The 24,962-nt window shown below is 39.3% G+C and overlaps 1 protein-coding gene across 1 annotated transcript; it reads left to right on the forward strand.

Moving 5' to 3' along the window:
- The first annotated feature begins 22,323 nt into the window (after positions 1 to 22,323).
- LOC147004793 (testis-expressed protein 13D-like) lies at positions 22,324 to 24,579 on the forward strand. The gene is made up of 2 exons (XM_085837762.1): positions 22,324 to 24,134; positions 24,496 to 24,579. Exon 1 carries the CDS (start codon positions 22,536 to 22,538, stop codon positions 24,123 to 24,125), a length of 1,590 nt encoding a protein of 529 aa, XP_085693888.1. The 5' UTR covers positions 22,324 to 22,535; the 3' UTR covers positions 24,126 to 24,134; positions 24,496 to 24,579.
- The last annotated feature ends 383 nt before the right edge of the window (positions 24,580 to 24,962 follow it).

The raw sequence follows: 24,962 nt of genomic DNA on the forward strand, positions 1-24,962 counted from the left end.
AAACAAGATACACTAAATCTCAGAAGACAAAGTGGGGAATAGCTTTGAATGCATTGGTACAGGAGACAATTTTCTTAATAGAACACCAATGGCTCAATCACTAAGATTAACAATTGATAAATGGGACCTCATGAAACTGAAAAGCTTCTGTAAGGCAAAGGACACTGTCATTAGGACAAAACAGCAGCCTATACATTAGTGAAGAATCTTCACCAACCCTACATCTGACAGAGGGCTAATATCTAAAATTTATAAAGAAGTCAAGAAGTTAGACACCAACAACCTAAATAACTCAATTAAGAAAAATGGGGTGCAGGGCTAAATAGAGAATTCTCAACAGAGGAATCTTGAATGGCAGAGAAACACTTAATGAAATGTTCAAAGTCCTTAGTCTTCAGGGAAACACAAATCAAAACAACCTGAGATTCCATCACATACCCATTAGAATAGCTAAGATCAAAAACTCAACTGAAAGCACATGCTATCATTTCCAAGAAGTCATATCTCCATGTCTTTTCCTGTTTGTTCTTAATATATTCTAGTCTGTGGTTTATTCATCTGTCTCAACTATCAACTTGTTCATACCCATTCTTCTCCAATTTTTTTTTGGCAATTTCCAGCTTGCTGTTTTGCCTCTTAGAGGTTGCTTCCTTTGTATTTTTATTTGCTATTTATTTTTATTTGAATGGGGTCTAGGAGAGATTGGGAAAAATCCATTTATGTTTTCACCACCTTAAATTCAGACTATGTCATACTAGGAACTATGCCAGGATGCATTATTTATCAAAGAAGGAAGAAAGGTGTGGCTTTCAAAATGCATTCTCGACCTCTTCATCTATCACTTGCCTTTAAGGTGTATGTGAAAAAAAATAGTGAATGCTTGAGAAGAAAATGGTAGATAGATGGCTTTGAAGAGAAGTGTGGGATTAACGGGGAGTTTCTCCTTTACCTCAAAGGACAAAGGTAATTAACTTCACATATATGGAAGGTGGCTACATAGTTATGGCCACCAGGAGCTTGCCTGGGTTTCCTGTACATCCAGAGCTTTAAGAAGTAGCAACTGACTCATACCTAAAAGGAAGGTCTACAGGAGAGAGAAGATATGTTTAATAGACACACACAAGCATACACACAGAGAGGCATGTGCACTTGTTTGTAGGTGTTTGCAGAGGGCAGAAGCCATGGAATCCCCTGGAGCTGGAGTTACAGGAGGTTGTAAGCCACATGACATGGGAGCTAGGAAATGAACCTGGGTCCTCTACAAGAACAGTAAGGACACATTACCATGCAGCCCTCTCTCTAGTTCTGAGAGAGGATATGGCTACAATAGCCTATGACAACTGAGGAAAGAGATAGAGGACTGTATTTGCAGGGGGATCTATAACTGTTGACATACAGGCAAATTGACCTGTTTTCCAGAAGCCAGATAAGTGCACACAATAAGAAGTTAGAGTTAGGTCATCTTAAAGGAGATTTCTCCTAGAACAATTGCTCAGAGGTGTGAAGTGACCCAGCATAGGAATTGAGTGATACAAAACCCGGACAAAGTCACTGAAACAGACTAGCCGGGGGGTGGGTGTAGGTGGGTGGTGTTGCTCAAGACAAGGATACTATAAATGAGAGATGATGGGGGACCTCCAAGAAACTTTGTAGAAAAAAATCCATCTTTGGAAATCTGCTACACTAATTAATGTCAGAATATACTTGACCCTCTATTATCATTTCTTAATTTAGAATCCCCCTCCATGTTTAAACTCCAGAAAAAAATAGCTGTACACAGTCATCCCCCCTCATTTGACTCAACATTTTCTTGTTGAGTCATACATGAAATTGGGGAATGAATGATTTTTGAAAGATGGGCATTGGAGTGAAGCATTTAGACTAGACTGGAAATTAATGCCTAAAAAAAAAATGGAAGACTTTTTGTAATATCTGAGAATGAGTGAACAAGGTAGGAGAGCTATCTGAAATGTCATGAAGAGATTGGGAAAAATGACTCTTCTGAGCTTATGGTATGGAATGGTGGTGTGAAAGAACTAGATTGGATTGACTTATACCCTGCTATGACAAGTTCATTCAATAAACTAGTTTATGTAACACAATGCTATATGTATAGTCAAGGTTCAATGAATGGCACCATATAGGAGAAAGCAATAAACTCTCCTAGGAAAGCCAGAGGCATCAGTGATGGCGGGGAACAAGGGTTTTGCTCAGGAAAGATGAAGTCGGAGTCCTGCCCAGTGAGAGGGAATAGCACACACAAAGATCTGAGATGTACATGAGGAACAGAATTTGGCTTAGCATATCTCAATAATTATTAACTACTTCTTGGTGGGAAGAGAAGAGAGAAATATTTAGGGCCCTACTTTTTCTCTGAAAGTGACTTACAGAGTCACATGATTATTGTGGTTATATTTACTTTTAAAATAATTACTATGCTCTGGAGTCTTAGCTACAAAGAGAGACTGCATTCTTTTCATTTTTTAAAGTGACAAACAAGAATACTCCTTCCCTCCATCAAATATAACCATTCAACCACCACCACCACTAGCACCAATACCACCACCAGCAGCAGCAGCACCATCACCACCACCACCACCAAAAAGCCCTACATAACAATGTGCTGGGGAAATTGGTGACATTCATGGTGTCTGTGAAGTAAAGCCAGGTTAAGACTGACCCAGTCAAGGAAAGCTCTTGATTACCTATGAAAACCTGATTTTAGTAACAATTGATTTTCTTTTAAAAACATTGTAGACAAATATACAAGAATTCCCAGCCTGAGTCATGCCTTGGGTTTGGGTTTGCCCAGACGTATACCAATGCAGTGTTTATTCAGGTATAAGTCTTCTAACCCTAACCCTGTAAGGATTGTCTAAAGAGAAGTTATCAGAAGGTAGTGATTCTTAACCCAAGGTTCATGAATAGAATTCATGGGAACCATGAATATTTTTGAAACTCAGCATTTACCTCAATTATGTACATAGACAACAGATCACAATAATGCTAGCATATTTATGAATCTGTCATGAGTAGAAACCGCATATATTTATATATCCCATAATATTTAGATGTATCAAATATTATTCATTCATATGCTATTTAATTGTCATGTTAGATATGATGGTTGATTGTTTAATATGCTAAAATGAAGCACTTGCATTGTCCTATAAACATTTTGGCTTAAAAGTAGATTGACTACTATATTGAATGTAACTGGCTTCCTTTGTAGTCTTATATATTTTGTTTAGAATTGGGAACAAAACACCCATGGAAGGAGTTACAGAGACAAAGTTTGGAGCTGAGAAGAAAGGATGGACCATCCAGAGACTACCCCACCCAGGGATCCATCCCGTACGTAATCAGCCACCAAACCCAGACACTATTGCATATGCCAGCAAGATTTTGCTGAAAGGACCCTGATATAGCTGTCTCTTGTGAGGCTATGCCGGTGACTGGCAAACACAGAAGTGGATGCTCACAGTCAGCTATTGGATGGATCACAGGACCCCCAATGTAGGAGCTAGAGAAAGTACCCAAGGAGCTGAAGGGGTCTGCAACCCTATAGGTGGAACAACAATATGAACTAATCAGTACCCCTGGAGCTCATGTCTCTAGCTGCATATGTATAGAAGATGGCCTAGTCTTCCATCATTGGGAAGAGAAGCCCCTTGGTCTTGCAAACTTTATATGCCTCAGTACAGGGGAATGCCAGGGCCAAGAAGTGGGAGTGGGTGGGTAGGGGAGCAGAGCGCGGGGGGGGGGTATGGGGGACTTTTGGGATAGCATTGGAAATGTAAATGAAGAAAATACCTAATTAAAAAAATTTTTAAAAAGTTGCTTTAGGCTAGCTTAAGGTATGATTGTAAGATGTGTTGTAGTATAGCACATAATAAAATGTGGATGTTTTATATGTTAAAAAAGAATATTATTCTAACTCTGGAATGTAAGTTTCACAGACTACTATAGGGATACATGGTTTACAGAAAGGTCAGAACATCATATTTAAGGAAAACATAATCTCTCCAGTTTGTCTCCTTGATCATTTATCTGTGAGACCCAGTGGCTTCTGAGGCTTCCATTTCCTTTCTTTCACCTTACATTTCTTTCTTTCATGGAAAGAGACAATAGAGTCTAAGGAGTATGTCCCTTCTCATCACAGCCCAAGGCAGATCTGACATCTTTAAACTTTAGTGCTTAATAATTAGGGAGATACTCTGGAGGCTGGGTAAGATGTCAGAAGATGCTCAAGTAGGGGATTGTGGGACATGGCTGATGCCATGTTGTCAAGTTAAGAAAGTGGAGAGGTTTCATATAGATATCCCATTTAGGGCTGAGTGTTCCAAAGTTTCTTACTCTCTGCACAGTGTCCAGATGTGTGTTTCTATGTTAATTACCATTAACTGGAAAAGGAAGCTTCTCTTATCAAGGTTGACTGAGGCACTTAACTATGGTTATCCCAATATATTATTTGGAGCCCTTTTATGTCTATGTTACTTTAATAGCACAATAGTAGTAGGTTTCCCCCTAGGGCCCATGGCCTGCCTAGTCTCAGGTTCTTAGCTAGTTTAGCAATGTCAGGCATGGATTCCATTTCATGCAGTGGGCATAAAATCCAATAAAAATTTGGTTTGTTACTCCTATTACATTCGTGCCACTATTGTACAAGTGTATCTTACAGACAGTCACTGTTGTAGGTCACAGGGTTCATAGCTGGGTGAGATGGGTGATTACTTTTTCCCTCTGCTCATATGTATAGTACCTTCAAGCACTGTAAATTTCCATCTGTAGAGGTGTATCTTTTAGCTGTGTACTAGCTTGACTTATCTATGTTTGATGACACGTGTAAGTGGTGTTTTTAACAAAAGGGCATCACTGTCAGTCAGGTAAGTCTTGGCCATAGCTTGTAGTGTTTGGGAGAATATATGAGACCTCTTTGGCCTCTAACTCAACTAGATGTAACCCTTTCCTGGCACTGAAGAATTTACTTGAAGCATAGGGATTTGTGTGGGAGAGGTTATCATCTGAACTTACGGAAACTGTGAGAGCATACCTGTGACCAACAAAAGTTCAAGACAGACACAAATCCCAACATGGAGTAGAAGACATGGACAAAGTTCCACTGCAGACCAAGAAGCTGTAATTGATACCTGATGGGAGAGGAAAATCAGTTTTCTCTAATGGAGTGACACCCGTTATGTGAATCACACTCCAGGGCAGGCCCTATGCTCAGGAACAGTTGCCCAACACACAGAGGACTCCATACTTTTGTGTGTAGGTATACTTTTTGTTTTGTTAGGTTTTGCCTTTGGGATTTTGTTTTGTTGTTGTTATCTTTCTTTCTCTAATTTTAAGAGAGGAAAAGAGCAGGAGTTGGGCAGGTGACCTAGTTAGGGTTCCTGTTGCTGTGAAGAAACAGCATAACCAAAATCAGGCTGGGAAGGAGAGTTTATTTGGTTTACATATCAGAGTCCATCATTGATGGAAGTCAGACAGGAACTCAAACAGGGCAGGAATCTGGAGACAGGAGCTGATGCAGAGGCCATGGAGGAATGCTTCTTACTAGCCTGCTTATCATGGCTTGCTCAACCTGCTTCCTTTTTTTAAAAAATATTTTTATTAGGTATTTTCCTCATTTACATTTCCAATGCTATCCCAAAAGTCCCCCATACCCTCCTCCCCACTCCCCTACCCACCCACTCCCACTTTTTGGCCCTGGCGTTCCCCTGTACTGGGGCATATAAAGTTTGCAAGTCCAATGGGCCTCTCTTTCCATTGATGGCCAACTAGGCCATCTTTTGATACCTAGACAGCTATAGTCAAGAGCTCCGGGGTACTGGTTAGTTCATATTGTTGTTCCACCTATAGGGTTGCAGATCCCTTTGGCTCCTTGGGTACTTTCTCTAGCTCCTACATTGGGGGCCCTGTGGTCCATCCAATAGCTGACTGTGAGCATCCACTTCTGTGTTTGCTAGGCCCCGGCATAGTCTCACAAAAGACAGCTATATCTGGGTCCTTTCAGCAAAATCTTGTTAGTGTATGCAATGGTGTCAGCGTTTGGAAGCTGATTATGGGATGGACCCCCGGATATGGCAGTCTCTAGATGGTTCATCCTTTCTTCTCAGCTCCAAACTTTGTCTCTGTAACTCCTTCCATGGGTGTTTTGCTCCCAATTCTAAGAAGGGGCAAAGTGTCCACACTTTGGTCTTTGTTCTTGAGTTTCATGTGTTTAGCAAATTGTATCTTATATCTTGGGTATCCTAAGTTTCTGGGCTAATATCCACTTATCAGTGAGTACAAACCGGAGGAACCCACAATACCTCTCCTGGTCATATATCCAGATGTCCCAACTGGTAAGAAGGACACATGCTCCACTATGTTCATAGCAGCCTTATTTATAATAGCCAGAAGCTGGAAAGAACCCAGATGTCCCTCAACAGAGGAATGGATACAGAAAATGTGGTACATTTACACAATGGAGTACTACTCAGCTATTAAAAAGAATGAATTTATGAAATTCCTAGCCAAATGGATGGACCTGGAGGGCATCATCCTGAGTGAGGTAACCCAATCACAAAGGAACTCAGCCTGCTTTCTTATAGAACTCAGGACCACCAACCCAGGTGTGTCCCCACTTATAATGGTCTAGGCCCTCCCACATCAATCACTAATTTTAAAAATGCCTTATAGGCTTGCCTATAACCCTATCTTATAGTCATTTTCTCTCTTTTTTATTGGTTATTTTCTCTATTTACATTTCCAGTGTTATCCTCCTTCCTAGTTTGTCTTCCACAAACCCCCTATCCTAAGCCCCTCCCCATTGCTTCTATGAGGGAACTCCCCCACCCACCCACCTCACCACCCTAGCATTTACCTAGACTGTGGCATTGAGAGCCTCCACAGGACCAAGAGCCTCCCCTCTCATTGATGCCAGATAAGGCCATCCTCTGCTACATATGCAGCTGGAGCCATGGGTCCCTCCATGTGTATTCTTTGGTTGGTGGTTTAGTGCCTGGGAGCTCTGGGGGTTCTGGTTGGTTGGTATTCTTCCTATGGGGTTGCAACTTCTCTCAGCTCCTTCAGTCCTTCCCCTAATTCCTCCATTGGGGTCCCCGTGCTCAGTCCTATGGTTGGCTGTGAGCAACCACATCTGTATTGCTCAGGTGTTAGTAGAACGTCTCAGAAGACAGCCATACCAGGCCCCTGTCAGCAAGCACTTCTTGGCATCAGCAATAGTGTCTGAGTTTGGTGTCTGCATATGTGATGGATCCCCAGGTGGGGCAGTCTCTGGATGGCCTTTCCTTCAGTCTCTGCTCCACTCTTTGTCCCTGCATTTCCTTTAGACAGGAGCAATTCTGGGTTAATAATTTTGAGATGAATCGGTGGCCCCATCCCTCAACTGAGGGCCATACCTAACCTTTGGATATGGTCTCTAGCGGTTCTCACTCCCCTTTGTTGGGTAATTCACATTAGGAAAAATAATCAAAATACATTGTATAAAAATATTATTAAGTATAATAAATAAAACATTAAAGACAAGTAAGGGAAGTGAAGAGGGCCAGTGAAAGTAAAAGAAAGAACCACAGGGCAGTGAATTGTGCTCTTAGTATATATAGTCACTCTCCAGGAATGCCTAGAAACCCTTAGTATGGTTTCTAATTGAAGATAATAGGGCATTGGTGTGTCAAATTCAAAGACTGGTAAAACTTGGTGATTATCACTAATAGAAATCCTACAGTATCAATATGCTAGAGATGCTTGAAAGGATTTGGGTTACAAAAGACACTGACTGTGGGAATAAAAGCTGTCACATTATTATTTGGGAGGGAAGTTAGGTTTTTGTGCAACTCAGGGTGAATTTGAATTTGTATGTAGTCTATGCTATGTTCAAACTTGAGACCCAATTGCCTTGGCTTCCTGAATTCTGGGCTATTATTATTATTTTTATTATTATTATGATTATTATTATATATAAAAAAGAAAAAAGCCATAATTCAAGTGTATGCTCCTTTGAGTAGTTAATATTCCCTTAAATATCCTCTATATGCACTTAAAGAAATATTTTATGATCTAAGAATAATTTCAGAGACTGACATCATACTTCCTTTAGCATTTATTTTGGAGATTACTTGAATAATTAATGTTCAGCTTGCAGAACAAATCTTTGTTTTCTTTAACAGCAGTATCAGTGGTCATTCATTGATATCCATTTGAATTTTAAAAGGGCCAGATGTTTCAATTTATCTTCAACAAGTTTACAATTACACTATCAGTAGTTTGGTATTGATTTAGGAGAATAAATTTGGTTTGCTCATTTGTTTTATGCACAAAAAAGTAATTCTATAATTCTCTGGTATTTGCAAATGTGCTGCTAGAAATGTTATTACCCCATGGCAAATTAAAAATACTGAGTTTGTTGTCAACTTTGCCCATGAAGATTTACCTCCTTCAAGAATTAAAATTCTTTGCATTGCAATGTAGATTTGCACTGAGTATTGTGGTATCAAACAAAATACTAATTATTTTTAGCATATAGTAGTTGATAAATGTTTGCTATCATTGTTACCTTATCCTACCCAGGAAGGTTAGACTTGAATACCTACTTGAAATGACTGTTCTCTGCAGAGTTTGCATATGTGAACCAAAAGGCAGAGCAGGGGAAGAATTACAGAGATAAAGAAAATCTGCCTCCATGTGTCCTGGCTTGTATGATTGTAAATTTCAATATAAAAGGAGATAAACTAAAGATCACAGTTTGATAAGCACTTTGCTTGTTTAGTAGGATACTTCTTCAACTTTTGGGGGGTGTAGAATATTAGTTCTTCAAGGTCACTAGATAAAACAGGGGCAGCTATTTTTGTCAAATAAGTTTATGAAATTTTCCTACAACATCTTAGAGGTTCTCATGAACCATAAACAAGGTAGTAGTCCTCCAATAAAGTAATTTAACTTTTAAATCTCGGTGTGTGCGCTGGATTGATGGCTCTGTGCACAAGCCTGGTGGGGATATGAGCTTGAATTCTCAGAACACACACACACACACACACACACACACACACACACACACACACACACACACAAACACACACACAAGTATGAAAGCTTGATATGATAGTGTGCACCTGTAATTCCAGTATTTCTATTGTGAGACGTGAGGCAGAGATATGAAATTCCTTGGAAATCACTGATCTTACTAGCCTGGCATATGCAACAGTGAATAACAGACCCTATCTTAAAACAAGATTAAAGACAAGGATTCTGACATATACATCCACAATATGGCACTTGTTTGTCTGTACTTACACACACACACACACACACATGCATACATACAGATTTTTTTTTGAAAAGCCAGGTTAGTTTGACTCCTTTTTCTTCTAAACTTCTCAATGTCCTCAGATACTAGTGTTCTGCGTTCAGTGGGCGGGCTTAGGAGAGATAATTATTTTTGCCTTCTTTTGTGAAAGGAACTACCGGTTATTCTCTGTAAAGGCAAGCATTAGAAAGGCATCACGGAGCAGTCTTTGAGCAGCAATCTCAGTAATGCAGATGTTGCCAGTCAGAGAGTCAGCAGTTTGGACAAAGAATAAGCCACTCACTATAAAAATGAGAGGGCTTCTACCTCCTTTGTCCTGAGATTTGGAATTAAGGGAATTGATCAAGGTAGAATAAGCTACTGTCAGAAAACAGCAATAGGGCATATGAAATTATTAAATATAAAGATACTAGAGGTAATGATGTGCTCCACTAATCCTGGCACTTAGCAGGTTGGGGCAGAAGGAAGAACCACTATTTCGAGGGACCTTGAGGCCACTTGCACCAGTCTCGACATCTCCTGCCCGATTCCCTCAAAAATAAATAAAAGAAGAAAAGAAGAAAGGAAAAAAGAAAGACTGAAATAAAAAAATTGATAGGTAGACTGCTGCTCAGCATAGAGAAGGAAACAGGATGATGGTGGTACTTAACTATGTAACTTGTAGCATCCAGTGAAAATAGGCCCCTTTTATTGAATTAAAAAGACCTCAAGCGATGCACCAGTAAATGTAAAACCAAGTGTGATCACACATTTACACCTCTGTAGCCAGCCCTAGATTGCGGTCTTAGTTTTCTGAGGTTGTGTACAAAACATGTGTACAAAACCTTGGCTCATCTAGAACCACTTAAGTTCTGTGGAAGTGGTGAGATGTGAACCGAAATTTTGGGTCATGAAATGGTGACAAGCTGCATTGAGATCAGTTTCTTTGCAGCAAGGACCTAGTTTGTTTGAATTTTACTATTGCTGTAACAAATTACCATACACTTTATTGAGTGGCCTAAAATAATTATATTATCACTAGGCTTCAAAGCTTTATTCTACCCAAGGAGACATGAGTGATTAACAATTATTGAAGGAGAGAGACTTGTCTTTTGTGATGTAGCTGCCTAGAAACTTTGTAATGTGTAGTCTATGAGTCTAATGGACAGACCTGGGAAAAACCTAGCATAACATATCATCAGAATATAGCTTGGCTTAGTGCAAGGGTAACTGATACACCTGTATCAATGGTAGTATCACTGGGTGAACCTTTGTGATGTCATTTTCAAGTATCTTACTGAGTAGAGCTGAGGCCAGGTCTGAAAACTCGGTAGTCTATTAGGCCACTGGGTTATCTGAATGGTCATTTAGGCTTAGGAACTACTATTATCTTAGTTACTTTCCTACTGCTGGGACAAAACACCATGACCAAGGCAATTCATAGAAACACAAATTTAACTTGAGGCTCATGATTCTAGATGGTGATTCCATTACCATCATGGGATGGAGCACTGCAGCAGGCAGGCAGACAGGCAGGCAGGCAGGCAGGCAGGCAACCATGGTACTGTAGCAGTAGCTGAGATCTCACATTCTCGTCCTCAAGTAGAAGACAGAGAGAGCTAAATGGGAATGACCTAGACTTTTGAGACCTCAAAATTGGCTCTCAGTGACACAGCTCCTCCAACATGGCCCCACCTCCAAATCCAACATAGCTCTACCAATTGGGGATCAAGCATTCAAATATATGAGCATATGGGGACCCTTTCATTTAAACGCCCGCAACTATCTCTTTTTGAAAAAAGAAAATCTCACCTCAAACGCACTAGCCTCCTCTCTCTGAGTACTGAGATTGCAGGTATGCACTTCTTCCTCTGGCAGGAACCGTCATCATGTTATATTGTCTTTTTGAAGTATCACTTGTCATAAACTTGCTGTGATTTGGAATATGGTCATCTTCAGTGTCTTTGGAGAGTATAGAAACTGTATTGGTAATGAGAATGAAGTGTAACCTTGTAAGATCATTGTGCAAACAACTTAGTAATTTATAAATTGCAAATTTACATAGATAAAACATATAGACATGGAAACCTAATTTTAATTATATATACTATTCATATATATATGTACAATATTATTAATTGCAACCATGGCTAATTGTAAAAAAAAATCTGTTAATAGCCCAAATGTGTATTTAAAGAATAAAGTCTTAAACAGTAGTTACAATGAATGAAATATACAATCTCTTTTTATATTGGCCAACTATCCTTGGGCATAGGGTCTGCTCTGGAATATGTTTTATATACCTAGTGTTGCTCCATTGGAAAAAACTGATTTTTTTTGGTATTTTTTGTCTTACTATTTATTATTTATTTTTATTTGTTTTGACATTTGTTTTATGTTTTGAGATTGAGGATATGAAGTTATGTAGGTCAGGAGGTGGGGAAGTGTTGGGGGAGGGGAAATAATATGATCAAGATAGGTCATATGTAAATTTTTAAGAATTAATTTAAAAAAGAAAAAAAGACTGAAATAACTCACCAGTTTTTTTTTTTGATTTTTATTACATATTTTCCTCAATTACATTTCCAATGCTATCCCAAAAGTCCCCCATAGCGCCCCCCACTTCCCTACCCACCCATTCCCATTCTTTTGGCCCTGGCATTCCCCTATATTGGGGCATATAAAGTTTGCAAGTCCAATGGGCCTCTCTTTCCATTGATGGCCGACTAGGCCATCTTTCCATACATATGCAGCTAGAGACAAGAGCTCCGGGGTTCTGGTTAGTACATCATGTTGTTCCAACAATAGGGTTGCAGATCCCTTTAGCTCCTTGGGTACTTTCTCTAGCTTCTCCATTGGGAGCCCTGTGATACATCCAATAGCTGACTGTGAACATCCACTCCTGTGTTTGCTAGGCCCCGGCATCATCTCACAAGAGACAGCTATATTTGGGTCCTTTCAGCAAAATCTTGCTAGTGTATGCAATGGTGTCAGCGTTTAGAAGCTGATTATGGGACGGATCCCTGGATACAGCAGTCTCTAAATGGTCCATCCTTTCATCACAGCTATGAACTTTGTCTCTGTAACTCCTTCCCTGGGTGTTTTGTTCCCAATTCTAAGAAGGTGCACAGTGTCCACACTTTAGTCTTCAAGATAGGTCATATGTAAATTTTTAAGAATTAATTTAAAAAAGAAAAAAAGACTGAAATAACTCACCAGTTTTAACATAACAATATCTATGCGAAGTGAGAAGTACTAGAAGTACTACTATTCACTATAGTCTTAACATTACATATTGCTTTTAGACAAATGCATATTTATAAAAATATATATGGGAAGGTTTGTTTCAACTTGTGTTATTTCTGAGGAAAGAAGGAGAAGGAAGGACAGATAATTTTAGTTGTATTACAAACATTAAACAGATTTTAGAGAAAAGGATAAAAAACATTCACAAAATCTAGCTTCAGCATACCTAGATGTACAATGAACACATTACTTAAAGTTCACTAGCCCCCGGTATCTCGATCTATAAAATAGGATAAGTATACCTTTAGTTCACTGACTTATTTTGATGATCAAATGATGTCTTTTTTGCATCATTACCACTGAGTAAACCATCCTGAAATCCTACTTATTATTATGACAAGCAGGAAAAATATCAAACATGTTTATGCACTTGTAAGTCAATAAGGTCAAATGAGAAAAGGTACGTTTCAGAGAGAGAGATGACATCTGGCACTTGAGAGCAGAAGCACCTCTGGTGAGAGTAGAGGGTTCTGAGTATGCCTTTGGGCAGAAAGAGCAGAACTGAAAGTTGCTTTTTTTATTGTGCTGCCCTTTTAAGATTGAAATCTGTCTGCCCTTTAGGGCATATGTGAGTGAGCTTATGTTTATTGGGGTGATGGGTAATGAGTTCACTGTGCTGTCTGGATTCATCAAAGCTCTAGTCAGTCTTAACTTTGAAAAGAATGAGGTGGCACCCCTGTCAGTCAGTTGGCTAGAGCTTAATGTCCCAGAGTCCCAGTCTCCTTAACTCTTCTAGGATGCCTTGGGATATAAGCAGACATAATACCCTGTGTGTGAGAGCATGCTTGTGTTAGCAGTTGGTAAAGAAAGGCTTACATTCATGAGTAGATTCAATGAAAACATTTGAGTGATGATGTTATAGAGATACTGAATATCTAGGAAGGAGAGAAGAAATAAAAATACAGAAAAAATGAAATGCATGTCTGCTTTACTCTCTACAGCTATTTTTTTAAAACCACATTCACAATAATAATGATTCATGCTGTCAAAGTGGTCAGCTGAAATTGATTGCAAATTTTGTTTGCTTATAATGTGACATCCTGCCACCAGCAGCGACCAGCCATGTAGTTTGCTTATATGAAAAAAGAAAGTCAGGGAGCATCTTTCTGGTATTTCTGAGAGGAACTGCTAAGCTCCATCTCCTTCACTGGCATAGGCTTGGCTGTTATATTGAAAAGGTCACTATGGTGCAACGTACGAGAAAAGAAAGCGTATGTAGTAAAAAGAGTAAATTTCCCCAAAGGCACCATGAAACCCATTCCCCCAAACTCAGCATAAGTAGCTTATATTTACTATATATGCCTTCTCTTGATTCAATGTAGCATTTTCTTTTTTTGGCTGGGAGATTAAATCTGCACCAGGGTAGCTACATGCTAATGTGATGAACTTTAAAATGTTATTTCCCTTTCTTTATCACTAATGATTATCATTTAAAGTTGTTTTGAAGGCCCGGTGACAGAAGCTTTAGTAAAATTGAAAGTATGTGAACTTACTGAAAATCATGTACAAATAAGTTATGTTTTTAATGTGGTTTCTCAGACTGATCAATTTATACAATTGAATTGTTCTACTTTCTTGTAAACATACATTCACACTTTGCGAACTTGCTCACCTGCAAAGTGAAGGGTGCTAGTACTTTTTTATACCATCATAGTTTTATCAAGATCAATTTTAGTGAATTTGCTTTTTAAGCTCCATTTTTCTAGGTCATTATATAGCACCTTCCTGTTTCAACACAGTGGAAATTGGTTCCACAAGGATCTCAAAGGCCAAAAATATTTTACGCTTAAAAAATTTTAAAAGTCACATTCTATTTAAAATAGTTTTAATTAGATTTGTCTTTAGACACTTTTACACACGTGTATAATGCATTCTAGTTACTCTTACTCCGTTTCCCTCTACCCACCTCTTTATGTTTCTTTCTAACATTTATGCCTTTTCTTTGTTTTGTTATCCATGTGGTTTAGTCAGAGCTATCTTGAGTGACTGTGGTTTGGAATTGTCAATTGGAGCCTGGTGCACTTACCTATGGAAACATAACTGACAACAATGACTGCCCCAGCATTTGCCGGTAACCAATAGTTAATCAGGGAGGCGTAGGTCCCCATGAGCCCCTCCCTAGTCCCTGCTTTACAGATGACAGTCCCAGTCTTTCACAGGCACAGTAGAGGCAACCAGAGTTGCTGAGAGATACTGATTCCAATGGCTATGTTATGCTCAGAATATAGATAGCGTCTCACAAAGCCCTTCTCCCCATCTTTGGTTTTATGACATTTTTTTTCCTACTTCCTTTTCATGATATTCCCATAGCCTCAGAAGAAGGTGGTACAACTCTTCTGTTTAGGGCTCAGTGTTCAACTGCCACTTATACTCAGCACGTTGAGCAGCTGTGAGTCTCCGTATGCATCATCATTCACTGCAGAGAGGCTTCTCTGACTAAGGTTGAAAGTGGCATTTGCCAATGGATACAAACCTAAATGTTAGAGAGCAGTTTGGTGCCATGGAAATTCCCCCAAACAATGGGAGAAAGCTCCCTGCTTTCACTGAGTTTGTGGCGTCAGGCAGGAATATCCTATGGAGGAAGCCTCACATTCATGTGGAGAACGTTTGGTTTTTCCCATCAGTGATGTCACGTTTGCACATCTTCTCTTTGCAAGTTTATATTTTTCTTTTTTTTAACTTATGTATGTGTGTGTGTCTGTGTGGGTATATTTGCAAACAGTGCAGGTGCTCACAGAGGGCCCCTGGAGCCAGGGGTTACAGGAAATTGTGAACAACCTGCCATGGCTTCCGTGAACAGAACTCCAGTCTCCTGTAAGTGCAGTACCTGTCTGAATCCCTGAGCCATCTGTCTAGCCCATGAGTTGGCACATCGTGCCTAGCAGGCTAGTATGGAGTTCATAGCATTCCCATATGGTTACGACCATTGATGTCCTTTCTTCCCCAGCAGCTTGCAGACTCCCTTCTTCTGGCACTATGATTGCTAACTAGCATGGTAGACATTTCCAGCTCAGTTTTGGATTGACTGATTTCTATCTTGAGAGGAAAGTGTATGATATCTTTTGTAGGTTAAAAAATTTAAATCTCGTTGCCATTTATCAAAATATTATTGCCTTAATTTAGAAACAGTTTAAAATTGTGATAAAACTCAACAATAACAACATAAGAAATTACTTTATCAAAAAATGTCACCAATTTGCATATGGTAATTTGCTTTTATTGCTCTTGTTCTTCTTTAAGAAACATGGGTATCATTTAAACTTTACTTTGATCTGGTTTGAAGCCATGACTTGGATTTGCCTTTATATTTGGGTCTGGCTTTTAAGTAGGATTACAGATATCTTTGTTTTATGCCCTTTCTTTCCTTTTCCTGATTTCTCTTGTACTTTTGTTGCATGAAACTAATCCTTTTAGGTGGCAGGACTAAAAAGAAATAATACCAATTTCTAGTCTGAAAAAACTAAGATTACTTGGTGAAATAGAACAATAAAAGCAAAAACCAAACAACCAAACCAAACCAAACCAACCAACCAACAAAAAACCCTAATTATAGGTCCGGAGTATGGGTCCAGAGAGACACCGTAAGGTCAAGTGTCTTCTGTGTCTATATGAATACCTACATTTGGATCCCTAGGCCCCATGTAAAATCTGGGGATGCGACTCATCTGGAACCTCAGTGCTTGTGGGAGTACAAAGACAGAGTGATCTTCTGGGCTCACTGGCCAGAACTTCTAGTCACATTAGTGAGCTCCAGGTTCAGCAAGAAACCTTGGCTCAAAAATTAAGTTGGGCAGTAATTGCCTAAGATACCTGATGCCAATTTCTGGCCCCCATAGACTTATACACAAATATGCATACATTCCCACACACCCATGAGAGAATACCACAAGTTGTGTCTTTGTGTCTATATGTGTGTATCACATGCACATATATTAATATAAAATAAAATTATAAACTACTAATTACATTATTGATTACATAATGGTCATGAAAGATTTCCTAGCCGAGATAGTGGTTAAGATAGGACAAACATATGGTCTGTGACCCAGTGTAGGGGGAATACTAGAACGCTGAGGCAGGAGAGGGAGCACCCTCATAGAGGCGGAGAGGGATGTGATAGGGGGTTTCTGGAGGGGAAAACAGGAAGGGGGATAACATATGAAATGCAAACAAATAAAATAATCAATTTTAAAAAGAAAGAAAAAAAGATAGGACAAACAATAGCTGAAAAGGATGTTAAACTGTGCTTATTTGTGATATTAACTGTTTGAGGAATGAGACCTCCCTTCATATAAAAAATATCAAGATTAAGAATTCCAGGGTTCCATCCCTCCATAATAGAGCTGGCAAAAATGACCAGAACTGATCTTTGTATAAGTCTGGAACCATGTTAAAAAAAAAAAAAAAACTCAGCAGTTGGGGATTGAAGGTGGATAAAGAGGAAAAATGGGCTGTAGTGCAGTAAATAATCTCTCTGAGGTTTTAAATTGGATGCTTATTCTCCTCTTCACCAACACCAAATGCGTAGGCAACATCTATGATGATAGCAGCCTGTGATTCTGGCATATGTTGTCAGATGCAACAAGATGGACCTTAGTTTCAAAGAATCATAGTTATTTGTTATATATGTCTGCTAGGTCCCTGGAAGACTATTAAAAATATTGTCTGTACATTTCCTGTCCAACTCAGAGCATTGTCAAGATTGAGGGAGTGTCCTCTAGGAGATAGATTTTAAAGCATGTAGCAGAAAAGGCCACACACATGTCCTATACTGTACACACACTCAGTGAAGGTCTGAGCTAAGCTACTCTTGACTCTAATGTTCCAAGAAACAGGAAGTAAAAGTAAAGATATAGGCGTCCATGCTTGAATTCTTGGTTCCCAGTTTGTAGAACTGTTTCGCAAATATTAGGAGGTATAGTCTTGTTAGAGGAGATTTATTCCTGGAAATAGCTTGAGGATTCAAAAGATTCATGCTATTTCCAATGTTGCCTGTCAGCATAGCGGTGGTGGGTCAAGATGTGAGCTCTCAGCTGTGCCTGCTGCCATGTCTTTGTTCTCTCATAATGGACTCTAACTGTTTGAAACAGTAAGTCCAATTTAAATTCTTTATTTCAAATGTTGCCTTGGTCACAGCACTAGAAAAGTAATTAAAACAGTGGGCAATCATCAAATGAGTGGTCCCAAATAGACATGATTTTCAGAGTAGGCAAATCTTTTCATTGTTGTTTTTGTTTTGTTTTTCAAGACAGGATTTCTCTGTGTACCCCTGTTTGTTTTGGAACTCACTCTGTAGAGCAGCCTAGCCTTGAACTCACAGAGATCTGCCTACCTCTGTCTTCCAAGTGCTGGGATTAAAGATGTGTGTCATCATTGCCTGGCTTAGAGTACGGGAGTCTTAAAAATTCCTTTGAAGGTCCACATGTTTATGAAACTTTTGTCAACACACAGTTGCTAATGAAACATATTTTAGTGGCCAGATAAAAGAGAAATTGGAGCAAGCTTGTTTAGAAAAGTAATTGAAATAAGAGCCCCACCTAAGCAGAAGCAACAACAAAACAAAGCAGTTTTTGTATGTGGACTGAAGTTGATGCTGAATCTTCTTTCATTCAGGTGTAGATACCCAGTTACTTTAGAACTGAATATTGTTCCTTTTGCATTGAATTCTTTTGGTACCCATGTCAAAAAAATTCAATTCACTATAGATGAGTGAGTTTATCTTGGGACCTTGAATTCTATCTTATTGATGTATATATATGTCCTTATGTCAGTATTACTGTTTGAAAGTTCTAGTGCTGTAATAGTTAAAAGAAAAACAATAAATGTGGATTATCCAACTGTGTTAATCGGCATACCTTATAATCTATCCTTTCAGTTTCCATATTTTGGCAAACAAAAGGCTTGAAAATATAAAGTTATGCGATATATGAATATTTGGGGTCATTCCATTTTTGTAATTTTCTTTAACAGTTTTAATCACTGTTTTGGAGTTTTAATTTTTATATTTTCTTGTGTATATAGAGTGCATTACATATTTCTGTGTACATGTGAGAGCCAGAGATAGAGTCGGTGTCATTCTAGATTGCTCTGCACCTAAAAGCTCTTTTCAGGCATTTTTTATTGGTGCATCCTTATATGGCTCGGTTCCTTGAACTCTGAGCAGGGGTAATGAAGGGAATAAAAAAATTGATATACTTAAAAGAAATGACAGAAACACATACACAGGAAAGCTGATATTGGGTGTTCTGGGCTATTAGATGGAGAAGCCACAGCACCCTGGATGTTCAGTGCACTTATTACATACAATTGAATGGAGAGGTTAGGTGATTACATACAACTAAACAGGGAGGCATGTTTAGCTAATCTTAGCAGGATAAATCTCTGTAAGGGAGCACTCTTCAGGCTATAAATGTGTGTGTGTGTGTGTGTGTGTGTGTGTGTGTGTGAACTTTGTTGGACATTTTCTGTATATACTGTTTCCACTCCCAAAGGACTGAGGCCTTGGTCCATGATATGGCTAAGCCCATGTGAAACAATGCATATTCACTTAGGACTTTATTCACTCCCTATAGTTTGTCTATCTTTCTGCCCATCTATCTATCTATCTATCTATCTATCTATCTATCTATCTATCTATCTATCTATCTATCTATCTATCTATCTATCTAACTATCTATGTACCTACCTACCTATCTACCTACCACTATCTGTGTGTGTACAACATGCTCACAGGCACACATGTGCCATGGCATGTGTAAAGAGGTCACAAGACAATTTGTAGCATTTTGTTCTCTCCTTTTACCATGTGGGTCCTGGAGATAAAATTTATGCCATCAGGCTTGGCAGCACATTGCTGTGTATGCTGAACCATCTTGCTGGCTCCTTTCAAGGTTTCTGAGACAGCGTCTCTCACTGATCCTGGAACTCAGTGATATGGCTTGCTAGCCCTCGGGTTATAGGCCTGTGTGCTATCATGCCTGGATTTAACATGGATATTGAAAATCTCAGCGCAGGTCCTCATGTTTTATAGTTTTTATTTTCAAAACACTTTAATGTCCTTTAAAAAACTATAATATATGGAGACAGTCTTTTCTAATCATGTCCATTTGGGGTTTTGAATGCCTCCTGTAGTGGGATACCTATGCTTTCCCTAATATTTGGGAAAGTTTCTATTATTTCTTTGAGTAATTTTCCTTTCTAAAGTGACTTTATATATTTACTTATTTATTTTTGTGTGTATACATATGTGTATATGGGCATGTATGTGCCATTCCTGTAGAGGTAAAGGACAACTTTCAGGACTCAGATGTCTCCTTCTCCCGTGTGGTCCCAGTGATTAGACTCACCTTTTCAGGCTTGCCAGCATGTACTTTACCCATTGAGCTATCATGCCAAGTTATCCTTGAGTAATTTTTCTGTCTTTTAAAATTTGTATATTGGTTATTCCTTTTATACCAAAGGATTGTAAATTTGCTGTCATAATTGTGTCTAAGATTTATTCAAATTTGTGGTCATGTCTGAGTTCTTCTTTTCTTTTTACTTAGATTGCTGTCTCAATCTAATAGATCTTCACTTTTTTCATCCCCTTGTAGTTTTTTCCACTTGGTATATTTTGCTGGCGATATTTCCACTGAGGTTTTTGTTTCATTGGGCTTTTGCTTCTAAGATTTCTATCATTTTTAGAATCTGTATGTCCTTGCTGAATATCTTACCTAAGTTGTTTTTAAAAATCCATGTCTGGATCTAACCTCCTTATTTTATTCATGTTTATTTACATCTTTATTTTTTTAAAAAAATAAAAATATATTAGTTTACATAGAATTAGGTTTCATTCTAGCATTTCTCAAACAAAACTTGTTTTAGTAATTTCTCTTCCCCCTCATCTCTCCCATCCTGCTTCCTTTCTTATGCCCTAAGCACTCAGAGGCCGCTGTGGCTGTAGTTGAAAGGTTAGTGACTATGTTGACAAGGATCATGGCCTCACCCATGGGAGAGTGGTTTGGCAAGTATACAAAATTCAGTGCTTGAGGAACACAGAGGCCTCTACCCATACTTCAAAAGAAACCATGGGAGGCCAGGCAATATGTGCAAAGGTAAGGTCTCCATAGGAAACAATGAAGAGGTTAGGTGTGAAACTGTGAGAGTGAAAGTGTAGTTGAAATATGTTTTCTCCAAAAGAAATGCCAGGAATGTTTGGAATATCTCCCAAGGCAAACTGCAGGCAGAGTGATGGAGAGAGATGCTGGTGGACTGCAACACCAAAGCCACACTTGTGGGACTCCCTAAGTCCTTTGGAGCATATAGTATGTTAAAAGACTATCTAGAGCAGAGTTTCTTGAACTTTTTCTGTTACCAACTCATTTTCCCCCAAGAATTCTTTCACAACCCAGGTGGATAGATCTGTAAAATAGATATATAAAAATCAAACATCTACTGATACTAAATCATAAAGAAATGTATTTTAAAAACAAGTCACTGGTAGACATATAAATTGATCATTTATTAAAGATGAAAGCAAATTTACATGACAATGAAATGAATGTACTTGATTATTTTTACATGAAGAATTAAATCTTGGCTGAATAGTTGATACTACAGAATATAGAGCATCCTCAACACTTTCCGAGTTAATTACTATTTGTATTTTATAACCATCAATGCTGACACTACCACTTCATATAAACAGATAGTATAAAATGTGAGAAATATATTTAGGGCTATTTCAAAAGTTATTTGAAATTCTATTCTAATCCCAAGCCAAAATTCAAAGAAGTAACTTTTTAAATGAAACTCAGAAATTCAAACAGTTTTAAAAAGCAAACATTCTAACACAATATAATTCAGTGATACATTAATTTCATACACTTGGAGGAATGATGTTAAGAAAATAATAAAATATTAAAATTCTTAGTTTTCAACAATTAAGTCAGTATGGTTTTATATGAAAAGAAAATTTTCGTATTTCTTTAAGAAAGAACAACACTAATATTAGTAGCATAAAGCAGTCTCAAACCTGAGTCTATATGTATGCATGGTAAAAGAGGTCATGAATTTGAAAGAGATAGGAGGCTGAGAGGTATATGGGAGGCTGAGAGGAAAAAAAGAAAAAACAGAAAAAAGTGTCTGTCAGGAAAAAAAAAAAAAAACAGAAAAAAGTGTCTGTCCTGAAATTGGCTTACTTCATTCCCAAACTATAATTATCCCTGTGATTTTTTTTTTTGACATAAAGTCTCACTCTATAGCTCAAGCTACCCTTTCTGCTTACACCTCCAGAATGCTGGGATTGCAGATGTCAGTCACCTAGGCTAGTTTAAAAGAATACTTCATATCGACTATTGTTATTGCACTTCTGATGAAACCCAGAACCTTCCGCTCCCTAATCCAGGTCAAGCTCTCTATCACTGGACTCATAACAGCAAAACCTAAACGATAATAAACAGCTGGAGAGTCAGAGTTGAACTATGAGCAGCCCTTATGCATTCACATTCAATTCTAATGTGTGGCTATGAATTCTTTGTGTCATCTCGGTTATTTTCTTTCCCAAGCTCGTGTTAACCAAGCCCTTGGCTTGTGGCTCATTGCTGTCCCTACCACCGCTATCTGTAGGTGGCGCTAGGCCAAGCGGCGCGCTCTCTATGACGTTTAAGCTGGTGACGTAATGTTCTGAGTTGACCGTTTATCTGTTACAGTTGCCATTTTGTGGCCATTACGGTCTTCGACCGCCGGAGGTCCCGGGTGTCGTCTGGAGGAGGCTGAGGTGGTGAGAGGATCAACTTTGTTCTTTTGTGAGATTGGGCAAGAAACTGTTTTAGGACTGAGCCAGTGGGAAGAGGGGAACAGGACTGGCAGCACAGCAGCTATCTGTGACCATTGAGAGACAGTGGCGGAATTCAGTCAGGCATGCTAGGGTGACTAGGCCACGTTGATCACGGCGATGGACTTGGGCGACCACTCCACTGGCTTTTGCCACACTGAAGTAATTAGATTTATTAACAATGAAATCCTCATGAATGGAGGTGGGCCTGAATTTTACATGGCTTTCCGCATGCGGCCCTGGAATGAGATAGAAGACCAACTTCGCGCCATTTTGATAGATCCTCAGGTGCCACGTTCTCTAAAAAGGGCCTGTACCTGGAGTGCCCTGGCACTGGGTGTGCGAATAGCTGCAAGGCAGCGTGAGCAGCAGGCTTATATGGTTGGGTTGTCACAGGATGCATTCGGGCAGCTCCCCTCGGCTCCCAGGGCCTCAGTCTCAGAGTTGTGGCAGCTCCGTCAACAGCGAGAGGAGGCAGTCACCCAACTGATTTCTACTCAAGCCGCTCTACATCAGGCGATGAGGGAGTGTGATCTGTTGCGCTGGAGGCTGCACCATGTTGAAAGATCAGTCCAGATGGCTCCTCTGGTTCATGACATTCAAAGCCAACAGCTTGGGGCTTCAGTGGTACCCCTGAGTCCAGATCATGCGAGAGTTATGGGTACAGTGGGGGCATACGACAGACGGTATTTGGAGGCACAAATGGCAGCTGCAACAAATGTCTTTTACATGCCAAGAAGCACAAGTTCCTGGCCCCTGGCCATGCAACCAACTGTGCCAGTTCCAGTGCCATATCAGCTCCCAGCACATCCACCATTCCTAACGGGATCTCCATTCTTAATGCCTTTCTCACCTTCAGTAGTCATGGAAACAGAAGCAGGTGTTGTAGCTTCAGTTCCGATACCTCCTGCATATCCTTCTGGTCCTTTTGCTGTACCATGCTCCCAGAACCCAGCTAGTGTGTGCGACCAGAGAAGCTACAGGTATACTACTGAAGGTCCTTCGGTCACCCAGCTTGCTGTACCTGCAGGAAACATCAGAGACACCAGCCAGGAGGGAAACTCAGGGAAGTACCAGGGGACAAATACCTTGGGAGACAACAGAAGCCACCTTCAGGAGCAAGATCACCAAGGAGTTCAGTATAGGGCTACTCTAGTGGACACTGAAAATGACAATGAAGGAGAAAATGAAGAATCAGAAGCAACATCAGCAGTAACATCAGAAGCAGCATCAGAAGAAACAACAGATACAGCAGAAGATGATCAAGAAGAAGAGGAAGAGGAGGTGGCAGAGAAGGAAGACGCATATGACAACGATGTAGATCTTCAGAATCTCCAGGAACTACACCTTCCTGAGCAAGGTCAACTCCATAGCCAGGGTGACAATCGTCCCCAGGCATCAGGTCCAGCTTCCTTGTACTCCCGTAGATGTCAAATCAAGGAAGAAGATGTGGAAGAGGCCCCTCCAATCCCTGTGTGGGAGAGTTGGAGCCAAGCTGTGAGAGAAAGCCCGAAGAAACAGCAACCTCAGCTGCCGAAGAAGGACAAGAAGCCACAAGCAGAAGCAGCTTCAGGATCCCAGCCCAGCTCACGCACTCAGATGAACTGGGTCTGCCCACGGTGTAAGTCTATGAATTTTTCATGGCGCAAAGTCTGCTATAAATGCAAGAAAATTTGTATGCCAGCTGAGTTTGGAGGACAACCTCACTGATTCCAGAAGGTAAGCAAAAGAAACCAGTCTCCTAACAACCCCCAACCCCATCAACAATAACTTGCTTTACAGACAAAATAATCTGTTAGGCCTTTATACAAATTAACAAAATTGTTATCATGATAGGTTAACACTTAAAAATATTTCTTTTGTCATTTTTGTTTATTATCAAAAATTATCTTGATTATATTGTTCAGTAAGAAAGTTAAAGGACACTTTATATAGGTTGATGTTGCTTTGTTTAAATAACTAAAATTATAAATATGTATATCTTTTTTATATATTTGGACAAAGGAGGGCCGTTATGAATATTGTACTCTTTAAAGCCAAGATTTCTTCCTAATAGCATTTCAATTTTGCACTTTTGCAGGAGGTGGATTCCTGATGGCTGTTCCTGATGGGATGACACTCTTGAAGAAGAAGAAAAAGAAGAAGAAGAAGACGTAATGAAACCCTTTCCCCCCTTCTTTGTTTCCTTCTTAGTTTTCTTTCCCTGAAAATCCTATATATTTAGAAATAGAACTTCTTCTCAAAAATGCTCTTTCCTTTGTTTGCTTTTTTTTTTTTTTTGGCTTTTAAGTTTATAGGTTAAAGTGGTCTTTAGATGTTGCATCTCCACAAATTTGCTTGCTGCTGAGGAAGCTAAACTTGCTCCATTATAATACCATCCAAGAACTAAAAGAAACATCTTAATTTTCATGGGCCCCAGAGATCAGTAAGACCCACTAGTGGAAGCAAAGAAAAGTTTAACTATTAAGAAAGAAAAGGCTACTAGTATACATTATGGGGACACTGCAGAACAATCTAGTTTTGTTAGAATTTAATTTTTTTTTCACT

The sequence above is a fragment of the Mus caroli genome, unplaced genomic scaffold (assembly GCF_978045245.1).
Source record: "Mus caroli unplaced genomic scaffold, Mus_caroli_1 scaffold_5, whole genome shotgun sequence".
NCBI lineage: Eukaryota > Metazoa > Chordata > Mammalia > Rodentia > Muridae > Mus > Mus caroli.

Coding starts and splice junctions, on each gene's coding strand:
- LOC147004793 (XM_085837762.1), top strand. CDS start 22,536: ATGGACTTGGGCGACCACTCCACTGGCTTTTGCCACACTGAAGTAATT.